At 36.4% G+C, this 21,505-nt stretch overlaps 3 protein-coding genes across 3 annotated transcripts; all 3 read left to right on the forward strand.

Moving 5' to 3' along the window:
• Positions 1-1,207: 1,207 nt before the first annotated feature.
• On the forward strand, positions 1,208-4,014 carry LOC117241274 (hematopoietic prostaglandin D synthase-like). Its single transcript, XM_033507235.1, has 3 exons — positions 1,208-1,555; positions 2,618-2,785; positions 3,731-4,014. Exons 1-3 carry the CDS (start codon positions 1,369-1,371, stop codon positions 3,766-3,768), a joined length of 393 nt encoding a protein of 130 aa, XP_033363126.1. The 5' UTR covers positions 1,208-1,368; the 3' UTR covers positions 3,769-4,014.
• An 818-nt stretch (positions 4,015-4,832) lies between these two features.
• Positions 4,833-5,924, forward strand: LOC117241275. The gene is made up of 2 exons (XM_033507236.1): positions 4,833-5,129; positions 5,169-5,924. The coding sequence occupies exons 1-2, from the start codon at positions 4,863-4,865 to the stop codon at positions 5,868-5,870; spliced, it is 969 nt and encodes a 322-aa protein (XP_033363127.1). The 5' UTR covers positions 4,833-4,862; the 3' UTR covers positions 5,871-5,924.
• Positions 5,925-7,035: 1,111 nt separating this feature from the next.
• Positions 7,036-21,096, forward strand: LOC117241276 (organic cation transporter protein-like; the record flags this gene model as incomplete). The annotated part of the gene is made up of 8 exons (XM_033507237.1): positions 7,036-7,151; positions 10,853-11,036; positions 11,871-12,129; positions 18,096-18,394; positions 19,001-19,113; positions 19,305-19,519; positions 20,144-20,492; positions 20,768-21,096. Coding segments are annotated over 8 exons (1,716 nt in total), but the record flags the coding sequence as incomplete, so codon positions are not given.
• Between the last annotated feature and the right edge of the window lie 409 nt (positions 21,097-21,505).

The raw sequence follows: 21,505 nt of genomic DNA on the forward strand, positions 1-21,505 counted from the left end.
CAATTCCAAAGAGAAATGAAGCCCTTCCTATACACGGAGTGGCCAACGCCCCCGCCGTGGAGGTCATTAGCGAGCTCCGGAAACAAACGAGGCAGGTCACCCGCACCCTGGACCAGGTGTGGCCACTGCGGTATTTACGGACATCCGACATTCGAATGCCGCAAGAGGGCGAAGTGGGAACCGAAGAAGGACCCCCGACGCCCGGAGGAAAGCCGACCGGCTGCACCACCAAAAGCGTTGTGCTTTCACTGCCACATGCCGGGACACATCGCGTCTCGCTGTCCATCGCGGCGAGAAGAAAAACATTGCCCCGAGGACGAGCGCCGGGTCGATGCCTGCGTGGTGGAAGCCCCGACGGGTAGACTAAGCCAGCAGGCCACACACGAGGACGTGTAAGTGTTAGGATGGCCGAGTCGGAGACGAAAGGACGCCGGGGCCCCTCTGGAACTTCAGGACAACACCCTAACCTTGCAACCTAGACCTAATATAGCCATAACGAAACAATCGCAAGTCCAAACCGATAGCAATCATACGTCGATCGGAGGATCGTGTGTACTGAGACACTCGACCGGAGTCTTGTTTCGGTGGCGTCGTTGGGATGACGAGCAGTCTTGCTAGAGAGCTGATCGGTGAAGGAAGTCGAGTGCCTTACGAGCAGGGAGTGGTGCACGTGTGAGTTAGAGCAAGGGAACCTGTCCTCCCGTTGGTCACGGATTCGTTATCAAGCCTGAGGCCCTCGTCACTAGTGTAACTATCGACAATAAAGGTACCCCACGCGGGACCGGACGATGGAGAACTTTAACGCAGAACCGCTACCTCCCGCGAGCCCTCCCCGGGAGGGCGCCTCGAGCTCGGACTCGGAGATTCAGACTCGACATATATATTATTATATATATTATATATACTATTATATCTATATATGTATTTATATCTATAAATATACGTATAAATATATCTATTTAAAAAAATAAAGTTGACCTTCATATATCGCCAATAATATCGCGTGCGTAAAAAGAAACTAATTACGTTTAATTCTTTTTTTACATTTATTTATTTTTTATTATTATTTTTTTCACAACTAGTTACATTTAATTATTACATTTACATACATTTAACTATTATTACATACATTTACATACATTTAATTATTATTTTTTTCATAATTATATCTCGTTTGAAATATTTTTCGACATAATTAATTGTTTCAAAAACACATATTCCAGCCTTCTAAATGATTTATTTTGCGTATTATACGAATTATTCCATCTATAAATAAATTGTTCTCTATACACACAAACACGCACACAGTCTGTTAATTACACGAGTTAATTGTATCATTTTTCTCGATAAGTTGACAGAGCAAGGAAAATGAACGACGAACCTACCTACAAACTAATCTACTTCAATGCCCGTGGTCGTGCCGAACATATACGGTACATATTTGCATATACTGGCATCGAGTATACCGACGAGAGGATCCCCGAAGAACTCTGGCCTGAATACAAGGATTGTAAGCGTGAAGAATCGATTTTTACTTTCATCGTTCAACTCTCAGGTATCTACCATTTACTCAAACTTTTCTGTATATAAAACTTTCGTTTCACGTGCAGGCTAAACTTACTTAAAGTAAAATTTCATACGGAATAAAGTCGAACTTTTCATTAAGTTTTGCTTCCGTAATATCGTGTTTATCGAATACCAACTTAATTCACTTACGATTCTCGAATTTTTGTGTTGCAATCTTTATTGTTTGCAATGAATCGAAGCATTTCGAATATTTTGAGAAAACCGTAAATAGGTGACTTAAAATAGGAATACAAAAATACTTCTACGTTTCTCGTTAATTTAAAAACTTTTTAGAACTTGTCGGAAAAAAAGGATAAAAAATTGAAATCAGTTCGGAAATGAACAAGAACATAGCTAAAAAGTCGAAAGAACAAAGCAGACATAAAATTCGATCTTCCGTTGCGACATTTCTATCGTAAATAGTATAATAAAAGTTTTACGCAGCATAGTCTTCGATATAATCTTATATGTCGCTTGCAGATAGAGAAACCAAAAATCAACGTAAGTCTGTAAATCAATCCTGTCGGTGTAAAACACAAAATTACGTTCGCAAGAGACATTCGATTTATATTCCTTGCATTTCAATTTTCATTACAAGAACCTTGTACATTTTCTAATATTTTTTCCGTGTCTGGTATTATGCGACGTGAATTTTTTATTCGCAGTTGTAAGTTCACTATCATTGCATAAGATCTTCCCGCGAAACGATACTGATCGTTCCTCGTACATTCAGTACACCGCATCAGACAGATTCGTTCCTTTCCGTGAGAATTACAAATTTTATACTCGATCTTTTATCCTTGATTTTAAAAACTTTAGGTTCTTCTCAACAGTCAAAAACACGCGATACCCTGTCCATCGTAATCGTAAGAAAAGAAAAATAGGAGAAAGAAGACATTTCTGTATTTCTTTACTAGGCCATGTTGATTAAAACCGAAATGATTTCGATTCATCTATTCACAAGAACGCAACGGCCTCGGAAGCTGTGTTGTGATTTCCTATCGATCGTTTCCCTCTACACAGTGTTCATATGAGCCATGTTTGTTCTTAGCAATGCCTTATAAAAAGCTGCCTGTGCTGGAGATAGACGGGAAACCGGTAGCGCAGAGTAACGCTGTGGCGCGATACTTAGCGAGGAAGTACGATCTAATGGGAAAGGACGAATGGGATGCGATGATATGCGACGAGCTCGTCGATACTCTTGGAGATTTGAAGCAAGGTGAGTAACTGATGAGATGACTTTGCATTTGTCTCACCACAGAGACAGACGTTCAAGAATTCATTGTGAAAAGACGAGTACAAACAAGATACGTATATCTTTCCGTTAAGCGAATGTTACAGTTTGTTTGCAAAAGTCAGTTTTTAGATTATAGAATCGTAGATAGAATTTAGAGGATAGAAACTTTTAGTAGTCACTTTTAGTTTAGTAAAGTCTTATCGACAACAAGCAGACTACGTTATGATACAACGATTCCAACTGAAGATTTCTATCGACATCACGAATTCGATGGCTTCCAAATTTTCTTCTCTGCAATCTCAGACGCTCAACTCGAAAGAATCTTTTAGATCCCCCGACAGACACTCGACTCAGGTTATCTATTATCGTAATCTTCCTACGGGATTTTTTTTAACTGCGTTGCGTTAACGAATAACGGGATAACATCACGTTTCTCTCAACGCCTTTCAACGTTCTACAACTTTTATTCTTTGCAAATCCCTGTCTCTATATGATAAACGCTGGTTATCCGCGGAATTTACGATTTCAATTTCTTTAACGAGATATTTATCATATTACACAATTCCTGTAAATGTATTTGTAATTATATCGTCGAAGAATTGTATTTAATTAAGCTATGAAGTTGTGGAATCGTGAGAAGGATTATTTTTATAGAACTGTCTAATTTCCATTCGACATTGATTCAGGATACACATTACTCTTTTTTACATAATACCAGTTTTGTCATTTTTAATTAACAAATACCTCCAAAGGTTGAAGTTTCTAAAATTATCCATTAAATTCTGACAATAAAATAAAAATCCAAATTCTTCCTAAAAAGCTAGTGATCTTTAGTTAAGAGTTCGATTTTTCACATTTTTCAAGGTAAATTAAAAAGATTGTTTAATAGAGGAGGTACAAAATAAATGTATACAAACCTTTTTTTAGACGACATGGGCGGACTTCGTGTTTGCAGCGGCCCTTGAAAATTTCGAGTATATGTTTGGGGCATCAGCTTTGGATAAATATCCAGCTCTTCGAGCATTGAAGAAAAGGATTCATAGAATACCGGCTATTTCTGATTGGCTGATTAGGCGCCCATATACAAACAGCTAAAAAGCTAAAAACGTGTGGAAAAAAGATGACCAGTACACCACTACATATATGTAGTATCGTGGACGAAAGGCCTAAGAAATATCGGGCGAACTATGAACAATGTCGCGAGAGCCGAGGCGCCGTCGGGCCCATCAATGTGTCATTGGTCTTTTCAAGTGCATAGTTTCGTGGAAAAGACCTACGTGACCCTGGCTACGAGCGTCTGCAGAACACGTGTGCGGTGGGCCCAGGAAAAAGGCAATAGAATGCGACAACGGCCAGAGTGTGAGTCGAGAAGCAGAGTGTGAGTCGAGGAGCCGAGTGCGAGTTGAGCGGAGACAGAGTTTGCGAGTGGCGTTGTCGAGAGAGCGTTGATTGCGTTTTGGTAAAAGTCGAGTCGCTATCTAGTTATTTAGTTGCGCTGTTTTCTGTACGTTTGGCGTGAATAGTTCAGTCCACTCCTTGTAAATACATTATATCACGATATTACATATTTTTGGGGGCTCGTCCGGGATTGGACAAGACAGAAAACGAAACGGTTTAACAGAGCTATTCGAGCTAGTTGTGAATTTACCGGTACGCGGTGCGGTAAAAGACGATATCGTTGACTGTTTAAGTTTGTGTAGTGTGAAAAATGGCAAACGTTGGGGACGAACGATTGTCGGGTGAAGAGGGTTCGACGCTGGAGGAGCTGAGGAGTAAGCTCGCGCGAATGAACCTCCCTATATCGGGTGCGAGGTCAGTGCTGATTGCAAGGCTGAATCGGGCGTGTAGGGCTGGACAATCGTATCCTAAGGGATCGACGGGCGGTGAAGAGCTAACCGGTCAACGAGATTTAGGAAACATACAGAGAGCTGAGCGTGATTGTAACGAAGATGAAGATGTTGAGAAAATGAATACGAAGGAGTTGAAGGAGCGCCTCGCTAGTTTGGGTTTAAAAACGACGGGAAGAAAAGTAGAATTACGCGCACGGCTACAAGCGGCCATGGATGGTAACGACATATCGTCGGAAGAAGAAAGCGACGACGAAAGTGAGGATGAAGATGACAAGAAAAACGCAAGAGGATACAAGAGAGATACGCGAAGGGTGTATCAGGACCGTGATGAATATTGTCGAAGGGCATGTGTTGGTTCGACACTGAGTTTTAGAGACGTCGAAGATGCATTAGAGTCGTTTAGTGGCGACAAAGGTGAAAATGTCGAACGATGGTTCGAGTCGTTCGAGGAAGTCGCTGATACGTGCATGTGGTCGGATGGGCAGAAGGCAGTCTACGCCAGGAAGCTGCTGAAGGGATCAGCGAAAATATTTGCGAGCTTCGAGTGTCATGCCAGGACTTGGCATGAGTTGAAGAGGGGGCTAGTGAAAGAATTTTCGAGGAAAGTCAACAGTAGGCAAGTACATCAGAAACTTGAAGAAACAAAAAAGGAGAGTGATGAAGCATGTTTGGCTTACATGTACCGCATGCTCGAAATAGCCAGCCATGTGGACATAGAGGAGGAAGCAAAGGTGGAATACATAGTGGATGGAATAATAGACGACGAGAACAATAAGGCTATATTGTACGGCGCTACGTCAATCAAAGAGTTGAGGAAGAGGTTAGTGATGTACGAAGAGCAGAAGAGTCGCAGAGCAAAGTCGATTGTGAAGCCGGCTAAAACCCAGAAGAACGGGAAGCCCAGTCAATCTGTAGATGCAATGAAGAAAAGAAGATGCTTCATTTGCGGTAGTGAGGATCATCTAAGTGTTAAGTGTCCGGAGAGGGGAGAAGGTGTTAGGTGTTCCGAGTGCAGCGGATTTGGACATATTGCAGCGAGGTGTACGGCACGACCGAAAGAGACTTGCGTAGTGTCAAGATCCGAAAAGGGGAAGTATGTGAAGGAAGTAATCGCAGGAATTAAGCTTCTATTCTCTGAAATTACTCTCAAATCTCAGAGTCAACCCTTCAAATTCTCCACACTGGATCTTCGATTCTTAATATTTGTAATATCGTAGAATAGCTTTGATTGGAGATCGGCTGAAATTAGAAAACACCGTGTACGTCGTCTTTCGTGGTTTGTTTACATCCAAGAGCGCCTAGTAACAGTGACGCGAGAAAAGATAAGCAGCGTCAAAACAGAAGTACGGTTCCACATTTCAAGGAGTGGCAATCGAAAGGCCAGAGTATGTGAGCCGAAAAGTGTGCGTGTGTGTGTGTGTGAGAGGACGAGAGCAAGAGCGAGCACGACCGAGCAGGAGTGTATTGGCGAAGATCAGAGCTAATTGAGTCGTCGAAGAGTAGAGTCGTTAGAGGTTTCGAGTCGTCGAAGAGTAGAGTCGTGAGAATTGATAGAGTTGTTAGAGAGAGAGTGTGTGTGTGTTAGATTCGTTGTGACGAGAGTGATCAAATAACTGTAAAGTTATTTGATATAGATACGAGTATTGCATTTAGTTTCCGTTAAATAAATATCGTTCTCTGTCCAATTTATATTTGTATATTCAATTTAATATTAATAAATTGTAAGTAATCGGAAAAAAATTTCTATCCTTATTTTCCGATATTACATATTTGAAGCATAAATTAAAAATCGACACATTGACTACTTCAAAGAAATTAGCCCGAACGAGACATAACTCGTTCATCGTGGTTTTCGCGCGAAGTAAATATGCGGTTTCTCAATCGTTGTGAGATTCCAACGACGTTAATTCTGTCGAAACGGCGACGCGCGACGACGATCGCACATTCTGTTGCTAGCGAGTGCTTGCAAATCGCGACGATATCGAGCGTAAAGACTAAGCGCAAAAATGGAGGACACTCGGCGGGGAATTGGAAATGCTCGATGACGAAAGGTATTTCAAGGTGTAATTACATCCACATCCAATTGGATCGCACCTTCGTTCGGTTGCTAGGTCAACAACCTTCGATGTTATTCAAATAATGCAACGGCTGGAGCAGCCGGTAGCGAGTCGTAAAAGTTTCAATAAAACACGTTCCTGCTAGTGAACGTATGTTAAGACTTACACCGAGTTTTATTTCGCTACGCCGTTTACTAGTTCGAAACGATCGATTGCATAATAGTAGCTATTTCTTTCATCTCGGAAACACGATCGTAAACGGTGACAACGATCCAGCTTATTCCTGATCGTGTTAATTTCCACGCAAACTTTGTAAACATTATACGTCGCGACGCTCTCGTTAACGCGTCATTCCCTCCAACTCGAAAGTCTTGCAACTTTGGTGATCCGTTTTCTGTGTAAAATTGGTTACGAGCATCAGGGGACTTATCGTCGTAATCGGTAAATTGTTTATTAAGGATCTACAGCTTTTAAAGATTTCTCTCTAGAGATTTAGAGATTAGAAGTTTCATTAACGCGTTATCGTGTCCCTAACTCGATCTTTTTTCGTGTAAATTGGTCACGAGACTTACGAGCTTCGTTGTAAATAGAAGATTAGTAATATTTCGTAGTTTCGTGATAGTATATAGACATTTTAGTGCTTAAACGCGCAATTTTTAGTTCGCTTTTCGCTCGCATCGGCGCTATGAAACGGATCAATATCTCAACACTTTCCTTTAGTTCTACGAATCATCTTTCGACCGGCTTTTCTTGGCCTACCGTTTCCTAACGCTGTCCTAATACTATCGTCTTGCTGAGATCCTTTTTCCGATTGTATCTTCTGCTTATTTTATTATAAATCCGAACTTTCATTCACGTCGTATGTTTTACAGCGTAAAATCCGCTAGAGCGTTCCAATAAATGTAACCAGTAGGTGCTCTAATACTCAAACGCACCTGTGCGTATCTCTGCATATTTGCTGAAAAAAAGATGAATCTTACGTTACATTTTCAATATGCGTAATAAGCCGAAAATTTCTCTGATGCTAATCCTTCGTAACAAAAGGATGGCATCACTATATGCATGAAAATAGCATTTGGCAATCGTTAGAAACACAATACATGGATATATATGTAGTTGCCAAATTAACCTTCGCGGTGTTCAAAGTGAACGGCTAGAAACGATTGCATTTTGCTATACGCGCATGGTTCGATTGCACCATAATTCGTTATTAAGACGTTTCGAGAGAGGCAAAGGATGTGGTGTCGCAACGTGTTGCGCTCGCACAATGCTCCTTGGATAAAATTCCCGGAGCGCGTATTATCGCGTACGCCGCGCGAACGCGTTGAACCTTCGTGCAAACAATGAGAGCGTGAACGCGAAAAAATAGCGTTGAGCACGTAACATTCGGCCTGATATCGTTGATTGGCCGCGAATCATCAACATGCACGGGACAGTTTTACGTAAAGACATTCGATCCGTACAATTATGTTAAGACGTCGACCATAGAACGTACTACGTTGATGCAATTAAAATTTCAATGAAACAGGAGAACGCGCTAATAACTAGTCACCCCGTTGTTGACCATAACGTACAAATACTTTTGTTTAAGAGCTGCTCGTTAGTGTTTACCGCGTGCAGCGATTAAGTGACGAACAAATTACGTTCAAAGGGTATAGAGCTCGTTCTCGATTAAAATTCTCCTAACTTTCTAATGGTGTTAGAAATTATAACTTGAACGTATGTACGCGACTGGCAATAAATATCAGGACAGCCGCGGATATTTAGTATAAATCGAATATGTGTTCCATTGTCCTTAATTTCTTTTATTATCGATTATTATTATTATAATTTTTATATTAATATTAATATTATTTAATATTATTTAATATTTTAATATTAATATTATTTAATTTATTCTATTATTGATTCGTTCCATTCCGTTTACGTCATAATACGTAGCCTGCGGATTTTTACGCATATTTTTCAGAATATAAAGGAAGCGAAAGAAAAAACTAGAAGCTGGATAAAAAATTGTTTTACCTCGATTAAACGTTACAAAGCGTGCTACTTTCCGATGTTTTATATATTTCCACGTGTCACACGTGTACTCTGCAATTTTGCTCTTTCAGATTTCACAGAAATGCATAAAACTTCCGTGACCTAATTTTTTGGCACGTGCACGTGCTTCAAAATAAATTCGATGATATTAAATACCAGATTATAGGAACCAGAAATGAAGAGTTCTACAACGATGGAATGGGTAAATGATTGTCGATCAGACGAAAGACAATAGCAAACAACGATATAGCGATGATTAATTAATGGAAGATTTTTTCCTTTCAGCAAACAAAAATAGAACTTAACGAACTCAGTAATTGATAAATGATTACGTATAAGATAAGTGCATTTTCCAACTGTGAGTCATAGTTAACGTTTAGTTTAGCCTAGGTAGGATCTTAGCTTTGGAGTAAATAAGTATAATAGTAGCAAAAAATCGATAGAATTGTTAAAAGGCTGTGACTAATCCTGGTCAACTGGTCAGTTATCATCTGAATCTATTGTTATTTTGCTAGTATACTTTTCGAATCATTTTCAGCTATTCTATGGGCAAGCATTCGTTTCTTTCGCGCATGCCACGTATCATTCGCTCATTAACTCGTTTTTGAAAGCTTTTACCGGCGAATGAAAAACGTAACGTACACTTGCATAATGCGTTCGAAGTGTTCGTTCGTTCAATATTCATGTAAAGGTTAGGCGATACGCGTGATAAGTCGCGATGCTACGAGATGTGATTAGATGCGGATGTTAATATCTTGTAAATACCTTTCCTCGACTATGATAATCATCGAACACTAAGAATTTCGCAAATCGATGCAATTAATCGGTGATCTTGTGGGAAGAAATTTCGATATCACGATAATGTTAACGATAGTATGTTAATTACGACTAGTACCGTTACTGTTACATTGTTTCATAATTAGTATTAGTTTAATATAGTCAACGACTCCTCCGCAAGCATCCGTGCAAGTGTTATTTATTATTATGCTCACCTTCTATTGGAAAGTTCTTGCCTTGCTCAGCAAGTCTTTTTGATTTTTTTACTGTAGAACTTCCGCGTGTTACCGATTTTTATGCTATGTACGTGTTTGTAGGAGAACTTTCTCTGAGCCGCGAAGTTTTCTTTCGACGATTCAACGATCGAAAATCAAAGAGAACCAATGTTTTCTCTTTCGATAAAGTATGTGATGATAGCCATTGCCAAAATTATTGATATATTTATCTGGTTGAAGACAATCTAGCAAATTATACAGCAAGCCTAATGAAATAATAATAATCTTTATCATTAAATTGCGCCATTATTTCATAATTTCATTGAAGGATAATAGAAATTCACGAAGCCTTCAAATTGAATTTCATATTATAATAATGTAAACATCGTTTGACGGTATTATCTGGTTGTGAATAGGGTTGATTTGATTCAGACAGCGCCAGTCATCATGACATCGACTTCCTATCTCGTTATGTAACATTCATCAGAATAACAGACGCAATTACCGTCACTGAATTATCTTAATGACATTCGTTATTAATGAGTAAGTGTTTTCGACATACGTCGGAGGTCGCAAATCTTGGATCATCTTTCTTTATTATCTGTTTAGATCCAATCCAGTTCCTTCACAGAACTTCTTTCCCTTCAATTTACCTAAGTTAATAATTCTTCAAAATTTTCTCATTTTCATTTCTCATTGCATTGTTTATTATATATTCTACAAACCCGTATGAACACAACGCAATAAATTGACACGATAAAAGCGTTGAGATAATAACCACGAGACAATACTCGACAATAATAGTACGAGACAATAATAATCGAAAAGGCTGATGAAACAAAGGAATGAGTAATTTGTAAAGACAGGAGAACAGCAATTAACGTACATCCAGCTACAATTGAAAATAACTTTCTTCGCTTTAAATGAAATTCCAATCAAATACGTTTTATCAGACTCGACTAACAATCAATATTATTAGCTCAACAAATACTCGAGATTCCCAATGTTTTTTGTCGAGTTTCAAATAGAACGTTAATTACTCGCTTGTCGGAACGTCCATCGGCATCGAAGACCGTGAACCAATCTACGTTATCTTCTCCTTCGTTTCAGGCTGTCGCTGGCGATACCAGTCAACCGCGAAGGTTACTCGAGATGCAGCATGTACGATGTGAATTACATGGAAATTTTGCTAAATGGAAGCCACGTACCGGACCCATCGTGGCCAACGAAAGATTGCCAACAAGGATGGGAATTTAATTATACCACCGTCCCTTATGCGTCTGTGGCATCCGAGGTGACAGAAAATGTTCGACTTGTAATTTCCTGCTTTTTGAATATTTTATCCGTTCCTATCAATCAATCCCTTTATACTGTGTATGTCGTATTCGATTATTTGCATGATCTATTTCGATAAAAAATAAGCGTAGTGTACAATTTTTGGAAAGAAAGAAGAACGATGAAAAGGGTCGAATAAACGTTTGTGGAAAGATCGATAGTTCAGAAGTGGGAAAATTAACAATGTCGATTTCCACAGAGGAAAATTATAGTACGTAACAGAATTACTAGTACATATTGCAGTAATAATTAGTGCATGTAGTGAAATTACAGAGTACATTCTAAATTCAAGCGTTACATTGCCAAATAAAATACAATCGAATAAATATTTATAAAAATACTTAAAGAAAAAAAAAGGATAAAAAATTTCGAATTATGAAAGCTGATAAAACTAGGTTGCGATAAAACTGAAAATGAAAATATCGGATTGAAAAGAAACTTTAATAAAACGTTATAACGAGCAACAGCGCGAACACGCAGATTTGTTCGACATAAATTGCAAGACTTTTTGCTCCAGTGGATTTCCATGAACTTTGCGTCGCTCGTCAGGAGGAGAATTATTCATCGAGGGGTAGGAAGCATCCAGAAGAAGGACGCGAGAACGCGCAGGGTCTTAAGCTTCTCCTTCTTTTTTCCTCAAAGGGAAAGAAAAAAGGACAGAGGCGCGCTTCATTAGGAATTTCGAAACTTTGATCGAAAATTCGTTTAATCGAGGCGTTGAAATTGCTATAAGATTTCCGCGATGCTGATCGTGATCAGAAGTAAATCATTCGACTGTAGTTTTCTGTTGCAGCTGGGATGGGTTTGTCAGTATGATGCATTGCCAACCATAGCTCAAAGTATCTTCTTCATCGGCGCTATCTTCGGAGGATTAATTTTTGGATGGGTTGCTGATCAATATGGAAGAATACCAGCTTTGCTCGGAGCTAATTTAATGGGATTTTTCGCTGGGGTGGCTACTGCGTTCACGGGTAGCTTCTGGCAGTTCACTTTGTGTCGTTTTTTCGTTGGATTCGCTTTTGATAATTGCTTCACTATAATGTACATATTAGGTAACCGTTTTTCGATAATTTCTTTTTTGCCCTGGAATTGAGTTTGAAAGCCACACAGTGGCTACAAAAAGTACTTGTACGTATGTATCCTTATTTCCCAATGAAGCGTCTCTCTTCCTTTTTTTTAAATCAGTTTTTACGTTTCATTTTGATAGCATTAATTATTTATAAGCATGTATGAAAGTATTACAAATGATACGAAAGCTAATATTTTAATCAGTCTTATCTGAAGATTTAGTCTTAATTAATTGGTATATATATAAATGCTGTTCTAAATACGATGGTGTACAGTTACTTTTTGTAATTACTGTAAGCAGGAAGATCTCTAAGTTTAAATAACAAAGTAATCTCTACAACATACTGTAAAACTGTTGTTATGCTTGATTTACGACTGACGTTTCTACAAGTATATGAATTTTGCAACAGAACTCACGTTGCCATGCAACAATTTAAATGAAATTGAAAACCATTCAAAGTTACGAAGAAAGATGCTTAAATACATATGAATATACATGAGGTCATACATATTTATTTTTTAACTGCGGCGTTTATATCAAAGAGAGGGAGAGAGACAGAGAAAAATTAATTTTCCTGTTTTATAAGAATTTCATGCAAGATAAAAATATGAAACTTTAAGATATTTGGATTTATATATACCATTGAATATTTATAATATTTAAAGGTAGTTAGTTCGCAATCATTTTCTATACTAATATTTTCCCTCTATACTCGCGATCAATTATGTTTTCGCGATCAGTTATGTATTAATTTTGTTTTCTCTTTTAACGAGACAATATTCTGATTACAAAGGATTAGTTGTTCAAAATTGCTTTTCATTTCTGGACAACTATAGCATACCAGGGTTTTCATAAATTTTCACTTCCCAACGGAAAGCGAAGGTAACGAATGAATGGTTCTACAACGAACGCTTCCACAACTATAAATCTATGTATATATATACATACATACATGTATATGGTTTTAATTAAAATGAACATCTTCTTCTAGCAAACTTATTTAAAATTCGTAAAAATATCACATAATAATATAAAACAATCAAGTAACATTTTAAATATTCCATTGAAAATTCTAATAAATTGTTTAATATAAGATCGATAATTCATTGTCTGATATCCATAATACAGGCAATTTATAATACAAAATTTTATTATAACTCTACATGAAAAAATTTCAATTATAATACTGTAGAAATATATTTTCCAGTTATTGTTCTAATATCAATATACTGAAGAGAAAATCTAGACTAGTCTCTGTCTTGAAAGATATTTTATACCCTGAAAGTACAGCGTTAAGACCCTGATTGAAACTTTTGAAGAGACTCTGTTGAAACGTAAGAACGCTGATTGAAAGTTCATCAGACGAGTCATTGAAACGAGTTTTCTTGATCGAATAGCAAGTTTGTCCTGCAGACAGCATTCCAATTGTGAAAATCGAGACCAAAGAAACTCAGGTGACGTGCATTAACCCTGAATCGATGACTCAAGCCGAGGTTGGAAAAATTTACAATTTGTTCGACAAAACAAGGTCAAGTTGACGAGATTCGTGAGCAAGTGGCTGGTTCGTTAATGATTTGGCGTTCGAATTTTCTTATTTCTATTCTAATTATCAAGGTCGATTAAACGATTGATCACGAATATTCGACGGAAATATTGAGAAAGAAGGCTCGATCTGTACGAGTGTAAATCGTATTTTAATCAATGACTTGAGAAAGTGAGGTATTGATTGAAACTAAGATAAGTGATACTAATTCGTTTCGAGCGCGTAACAAATTACATCATCGGATTCATTGATTTGCAAATAATTCTATATTCAGTTCCGTATTTATAATCGAGCGTAGCGAAGATAAAATGAAAGGGACGTGATTATCCGAGGGTCTCACAACTAGAGGAAAATCGATGGGAACGAGGAAATCCTTAATTGTAGAAACTGCGTAGAAAATACCGTGGAAAATATCATATATATTTTAATAGAAATATTTTTGTACTTTTTTTTAAACATTAAAACTTTAGAGCTTTAGAAGCTTTATGTATTAGTATACGTATTTATACAGACTTTGAAATTCATAACAAATTTCTCTAGATAGATGCGGATTTTTTGTATTGTTTCGTATGTATACTTGTGTCACTTTTCTTTCTAACGATATTTAGTTAAAAAGTTCGTCTATATCATTTATAATAGATTTTGTTTTTATTTATATTAATGTTAATTTTATATTAATAAAAATCACTGAAATTTTCAGTATCATCATTATTTAGTATCATCGAATTTCTTTCTTCTTTATGTTCCATATTATTATTAAAATTCTCTAATAAACATTCAAATATCCTATAGAATATTTCCATTATTTTTCACGTATTATTTGCAGTCATATTTTCCATATTTTATTATCGATAAAGTTTGAGTTGGTTCTTTAAATTCCTATTCAACATTCCAGCTAATCAGTCAATATCAATAACACGTGCCTTTCTTCCTGCCAGGATTTATAACTTATTCAAGCAGAACCTCACTCGACCAGCTCGTTGAAAGCGTAGAATTCGATCAACTTCATACAACTCACATACAAACTGCAGATAATGCTAACAGTGGGAGGAAAATATGAGACTGCAAAGCGTATAAACCTAGTAGTTTATAAAAGCATTTACATATTTGCCACAGAAAATTTATATGTATGTAGAATATGTGTTATATAAAACATTCTGAAATTTCATTAGCATTGTAATGATTATATTGGTAAAGTTTGAAGCATTTCTGAAGATGCACATAGAAGTTACGAGATATTTAATGCAAACATTTATTTAGTACAAATATACAGCATAAATAGTTATCTTAAACATGTAATAAATGGTTATCAAATATCGGGATTTATTAATATAATAAATGTTTGACTATTTTTATAATTAAATATTTTTGTAATTACTGTGAAATATATAATTACGCTAAATAATTTTGTATCTTGTATATAGATTTTTAAATTTACTTAATTGAAACTCTGCATTATAATAACCGTATTTATAATTCTGACGTCATATTCGATATAATTATTATATGACTTTATTACGATCCTAATGAAATTCCAATATATTCATGAATATATAACAGAAACGTAATAATACTTTGTTGTACTAATTATGATACCATCATATATAATAAATATAAATAAATAAAAAATGTCTATAAATGCTAAGATACTTTTACGAGCCAACGGGCGAGAAGGAAGAAACGAAAGAAAAGAAAGAAGAGAACGAACGTTAATCAGTTTCGAAACGTTAACAACGTCCTTGCGTTGGACGGTGCTCGCGTTTATCGATTGGTCGCATTGCGAGATATCGGTCAGATTATTATTATTAATACGATCGTCTGTAATTTATCTTTGCTAACTGTGCCGCACGGAATCTTCGTTTACAATAAATGAGTTGTCGCTTTTGATCGAACGGTAACACGATATGAAATTACAGGGTGACGGAAACAGCTGGGAGAAAAGCGAATACTTTTTCTGCGCGAATAATGTAATGTTAAAGGCAGTAAACCTTGAGAGGCGAAGTGATGAAACGAGTGGTCTCAGAGAAGCTTCTTTACGTCTTCTTCTCCTTTCTGTATCCTTTCTATGAGAATAATATCTCGTCTTCAGAAGAGATCTCCTCGCCCTATCTACGCGTTGTAAAGGCAATACAAACTGAATGATACATATATTTAAAAAACGATATTTTGTTGGTTTTATGAATATTGATTTTTATAACGTGAGGTTCTTCTACTCTTATTTTCTATTAAATTAATGATACATATATTTTAGAATGGCTGTCGCAATGGTGATGATGATGATGGTGATGATGATTTGCGAAAGAAGATGTTGAAAATTACAGACAGCATAAATAATATTTAGATTTCATGGAAGTTGATTTTTGTAATGCGAGGTTCTTCTATTCTTATTTTTCATTAAATTTCTATGTAGAAAATTATTAAACATTTGGATATAACTGGAAGATTATTTCCGTTCATGCGTACCGGAGTTACTCGATGGTCTCGTACCGAAGCTGATAACCAACCCAGATTTTCGGGAAAGCGATTAATAGCTTAAAATTTATTCGTGCGAGATAATAATCCAAAATGTAGTTAAAGTTTTTAAGCATTGTTTGTTAGGATTACGAGAAAATGATGAATTAACAGTTATGTATAGACACGTTATATATATGTAGGAGGTCCAGAGCGTATTGGGAAAATTTACGGCGAATTAAACAGGAAATTCCGAGATATCTGCTCAAAATATCTGATTTGTGGAATTATCCTATAGCTATTTTATTTAATAAAAATTAATTCAGGTAATTTTAGAGAATAGAAATATCTGAAACTCGTGATTTAAACGAACGTTCGTCATTTTGGTTTATTATGAATTATAAATTGGTTCATTATGAAGCATGAAAAGTAAAAATCAATGGTGCAAAGTGATCTTAAATAAGGAAGCGAGTTCCATGGTAAACATGGTTCAAGCATCGCAATTATAATAAAGCAAAAAAAAGAAACAACCACTGAGCGGTAATTATCAGGAAGCCACTAGTTACAACTAATTGAAGGTGATTCCGGATTAGAAGCAAGCCACTATTAAGTGGCTAACACGGTTGCTTCATTAAGAGCAATTACTCCCTATTTTACGGCAACTACAAATAGACGAAATAGACGTCCTGTTATGCGATTAAAGAGTTACAACCTTGCGTTTCTAATTTATTGGACGTATACGCACCAGACATTAATTTCGTCTACGTATTCGTGAAATTGCGAGATTCATTCATCGCGAAGGTCAGTTCAATTGTTCAAGATAAGTTCTCATCGTTTTAATCTGTTTTCTTGTACGAAAATAGAGTAATATTTACTTGTCATTGCACTGTGGATATATATCGATATGTTCGTTCAGGAAGTCAATTGTTTTCATCGAATTAGACTCGACTTTCCGTAGAGAATGTTCGTTTCGACATAAATATGTATCTCAGGCTTATCGATCTTTCAATATCTACCATAAATAGCTTAACAAGGTAACACACGCTCGTGTTTGAATTATGTAAATGATCCTTTGACTCTAACGATCCGTTTATTCACAGTTAATTTATGATATTGCTAGTTACGCGTGATTCTACCTTTTGTATCTTTAAGAAATACAGGGTGATTGGTAATTGGTGGTACAAGCGGAAAGGGGGTGATTCTACGCGAAAAAAGAAGTCGAAAATATAGAATAAAAATTTAAAAGTTTAAAAATTTAAAAATTTAAAAATTTAAAAATTTAAAAAATTTTAAAAATAACGTCAATTGAGACAACGATCTACAGTGAGATCCGTTATAACGAGACGTGATAAAGTGCACGCGTACCGAGCAAAAATTCAAAGTCGATTTTCTCGAAAACAAAGCCTCAAACGAAAAATTTTTATTCTATATTTTCGACTTCTTTTTTCACGTAGAATCATCCCCTTTCCGCGTGTACCACCAGTTACCAACCACCCTGTATAATTCGTAAATAGAAACGTATTCTTGTCGATAAGTATCGAAACACTTACGGAAACTTAAATGGGCTTGAACAATCATCGGGAAATTATTAAAGTCCTTGTTATTAGATCTAAACACGATTTAATCGTAGAACTAAACACGTTTGTTAAATTAATCTATATATTGTATATCTACATTTTATATATTTGTAACTCAAATTTTTCTTCTTCATATTGCGTTAAGTTGCCCCAAAAGTTTCTTTCGTTTTATATTATTTTATTGAATTACGTATGATCTATTTTGTCCCAATGAATATAATTCAATAAAATAATATAAAACAAAAAATAGTATGCGTCTATTATCTCCATACGAGACGAAAGAAATTTCTGCGACAACCTAATATATTGTTCCATTCTTTATTCACAGAATATTTCTTTCACAGATGATTCTTCTAAATATTATGTTTTTTATTCCAGTATTAGAATACGTTGGACCAAAGTGGAGGACATTCGTAGCGAATATGTCGATCGCAATATTCTTCACATTTGCAACTTGCATTCTACCCTGGATCGCCTATTATTTGGCCGACCGGAGGATGACCTGTATTGTCACCTCAGTTCCTCTTGTTCTAGCCGTAGGTACGCCATGGTTGATACCGGAAAGCGCTCGATGGCTGGTCAGCCAAGGTCAGATAGACAGGGCCATTAAAATCCTTGGTAAATTCGAGCGAATCAACGGCACCAAGGTGGCCGATGACATCTATAGACGATTCCGGGTAAATAAACCGATTACCGCAATCTTTTCCGTATTTTCTACTTTTATGATCTTTCCTGCTTTATGTGCGTTCTATAAATACCAATTTATATGCCTTTAAGCATATCATATAATCATTTTCTTTGAATAGAAGTCTAATTGGGTCTTTTACGTAATGAAAATTTGTTTACAACCTAGTAATTTTATATCTTATTCATCACCTAAATTGCCAGCGATAAATTGTTGTCAATTTCTGTTATTGTCTGTTATTGTCTATTTCTGTAATGTTATTTATTGAATTTGTATATTGTTTTTATCTTTGAAAATTTTTATACAAATAGATTAAACATTTGGAAACTGCTCAGTCTATGAATAGATCATGGCAATATTAACATTAATGTACGATATAAGGAGATAATCGACTTTTAGAGGTTTGATGTTTTATAAAGTAAAATGAAAAAATTTGCGAACGTCCAAGTAAACTATTTCGAAAGGATCGTCTCATACAAATATAACATAAACTTTCTTCCGGATTTTATCGTAATCTTTGTACACATAACAGATTCACATAAATTTGTAAGAAAAACAGACAAACGACATTAACTAGTTAAAAATTTGCTAATAACAGGAAACCTGTGCCAGAATCTGCAAAGAGGAGGAAGCAGACAAAACGTACTCCGTGTTGGATCTATTTAGAACGCCACGACTACGGAATATCACGATTCTATTTATTGTTATTTGGTTCGTATCGCTGTTAAACAGATATCAAATAGATTGACGTAAAATCGGAATTGTATCTTGTAAAAATCTCACGAACAGTTTTATATCTTTTGTCTAAAAATACTTCATTTCTGAAGCAAGGAATTTGCTTCTCACATGAAATATGATAGCGTGCTTTTCTTTATCATATGAAATTGTTTTACGAAATATAGGATGGCGATTTCTTTGGTGTTCGATGGTCATGTACGAAACGTCGATAATTTAGGCCTGGACGTGTTTGTTACGTTCACGATTGCTGCAGCAACCGAGCTGCCTGCTGACACGTTCCTCACGCTCGTTCTTGATCGATGGGGCAGAAGATGGCTGGCATGTGGTTCCCTCGTCATTTCTGGTATCTTCAGCATCAGGGCTTCTGCCGTTTCCAATAGTTCGTACATTTCGTTTTTATATATTCACCCTTCTATATTACTGATCAATCTTCTAAATAACCTAAGTCGATAATTCTGACTTAATCAGACGAATATTTTTCATTCGTATAACATTGTGCTTTTTGAAAGGAAGAAAATGTATATTTTGGAATATTTATAACATGAAAATGCTTGTAGATTATTTGCTACATTGCTAGAATAGTTTCCAAGCCCTATCATGTATCCGTTGTATAGATATTTTATTTCCCCTTCTACTGCTTTGATCATAAGATCGCTTCGTATTTCCGCATATATCAAAGGGCGTTGGCAATAGTCCTCAAAATGATGGGCTTCAGCGCTCCAGCAGTGCTATATGGCTTTCAGTAGCCGTAATCCATAATACAATCCCTTAGATTCAAGTTGACTAGATTAACGTTTTATAGATAAGAAGCTTATTGCTTGTGCTTAGCTTAGAGCTAAGCACGCTTATATTAAGCTTAGCAAATGCTTGTATCAACTATTGCAGACAACCAGACAAATTACAGACAGATAAAATAATTTCTTCCCTTTTTATTCCTTAAAATTTTCTAAAATTATTTCATGAAAAATTAGAATTAAAAACTAATGCTAAAATTTTTTTTCAGGTATATATACAGCTTCTCTGGCAATTCTCGGTAGATTTTGGATAAACATTTCATACAATATCGGTCTCCAATATGCGGCTGAAGTATTACCAACTGTGGTTAGAGCTCAGGGTGTAGCTTTGATACATATAATGGGATACGTTGCTAGTATCCTCGCACCCTTCGTAGTCTATCTCAATGTTGTGTCCTCGTTCCTACCTCTTCTTGTGCTAGGCACACTCGGAATTATGGGCGGTCTTCTGACTCTCTTTTTGCCGGAAACATTGAATAAGGATCTTCCGCAGACGCTGCAGGACAGCGAGGATTTTGGAAAAGATCAGAAGATGTGGGATGTACCTTGTATCGGAAGGTAAAATCACATAAAGGAACTTTCGGTCTCCTTTTTTCAAAGATATTCACAGATCTTCAAGCTCGAAGTTCAAGATTCTGTTAGATCTACATCTTCGTATGCTTTCGTATTACTTTCTTCTTAAAATCTGTTAAATCTCTCAAAAGAAAACTGGACTATCTTCTTTCTTCAAATGCTTTTTAAATCTTTTGAACAGAAGAGAAGGATCGAGTTGGGAAGTTATTCAAATCTTTAAGCGATTGGATTAAATATTTTTAAACGCAATGTTTTGACAGGAAACGCGAGGACGAGGAGACACCACCGGTCGCCATGTTCCGATCATTTTCTAGATGCAGTGCGAGGAATTCGATGAGAGCGTCGCTTCGCGGTGAACCTTTAAGGAGTAGCATGCTACGGAGATCGAGTATAAAATCGAGGAAAAGCGAAAACTCGATCACAGAGGTCGAAAGGCTGTAGCGAAACGTTCACCACGAAGTACAATATTTGACGCGTTGATCTCGAGCAAAGAATCTTTAGTCTTCCAAAAACGTGCAATACATGTATTAGAGTAAGACAAGTTACTGAATCCAGGAATCTTAAATTCCACCGTCATTAATATTCATTATCACAAAACAGCGGATTTTTATGCAATTATGGGTGATTCGAAGATACGAAAATATATAGAATGCGTATGACGCAAAATTTTGTAAAATATCCAAAAGTACAGCACTATCGATGATATTTAATGGATAGAAACATACTTTTGCCCAAGTCCTTTCGATTGTATCAAATCTTTCAATTGTATTATTGTATCCACGAAAATATGCATTTGCATAAAGATCCGCAATGCAATTATCATCGCAATTTTTCATCAACAATGATCGATTAAAAATTCAATCATTAGGCGAGCGAATAAAAATTAGAGTAAGAACGTAGGTTAAAATAATTGTCGTAAATTGTCGTGGGTAGTTAATGTTAAAAATTAGTACTTTCCTTTGTTATAAAAGTTCCTGAAATTGTTCGTACAAAAGCTC

The sequence above is a fragment of the Bombus vosnesenskii genome, unplaced genomic scaffold, assembly GCF_011952255.1.
Source record: "Bombus vosnesenskii isolate JDL3184/JDL3185 unplaced genomic scaffold, Bvos_JDL3184-5_v1.1 scf7180000015574, whole genome shotgun sequence".
NCBI lineage: Eukaryota > Metazoa > Arthropoda > Insecta > Hymenoptera > Apidae > Bombus > Bombus vosnesenskii.

Excerpts from the sequence above, each read along its gene's own strand:
- LOC117241274 (XM_033507235.1), top strand. The coding sequence starts at position 1,369 with ATGAACGACGAACCTACCTACAAACTAATCTACTTCAATGCCCGTGGT. Across the intron at positions 1,556-2,617 it reads TTTCATCGTTCAACTCTCAG|CAATGCCTTATAAAAAGCTG; the intron begins GTATCTACCATT and ends GTTTGTTCTTAG. Across the intron at positions 2,786-3,730 it reads TCTTGGAGATTTGAAGCAAG|ACGACATGGGCGGACTTCGT; the intron begins GTGAGTAACTGA and ends ACCTTTTTTTAG.
- LOC117241275 (XM_033507236.1), top strand. The coding sequence starts at position 4,863 with ATGGATGGTAACGACATATCGTCGGAAGAAGAAAGCGACGACGAAAGT. Across the intron at positions 5,130-5,168 it reads CTGATACGTGCATGTGGTCG|GGATCAGCGAAAATATTTGC; the intron begins GATGGGCAGAAG and ends AAGCTGCTGAAG.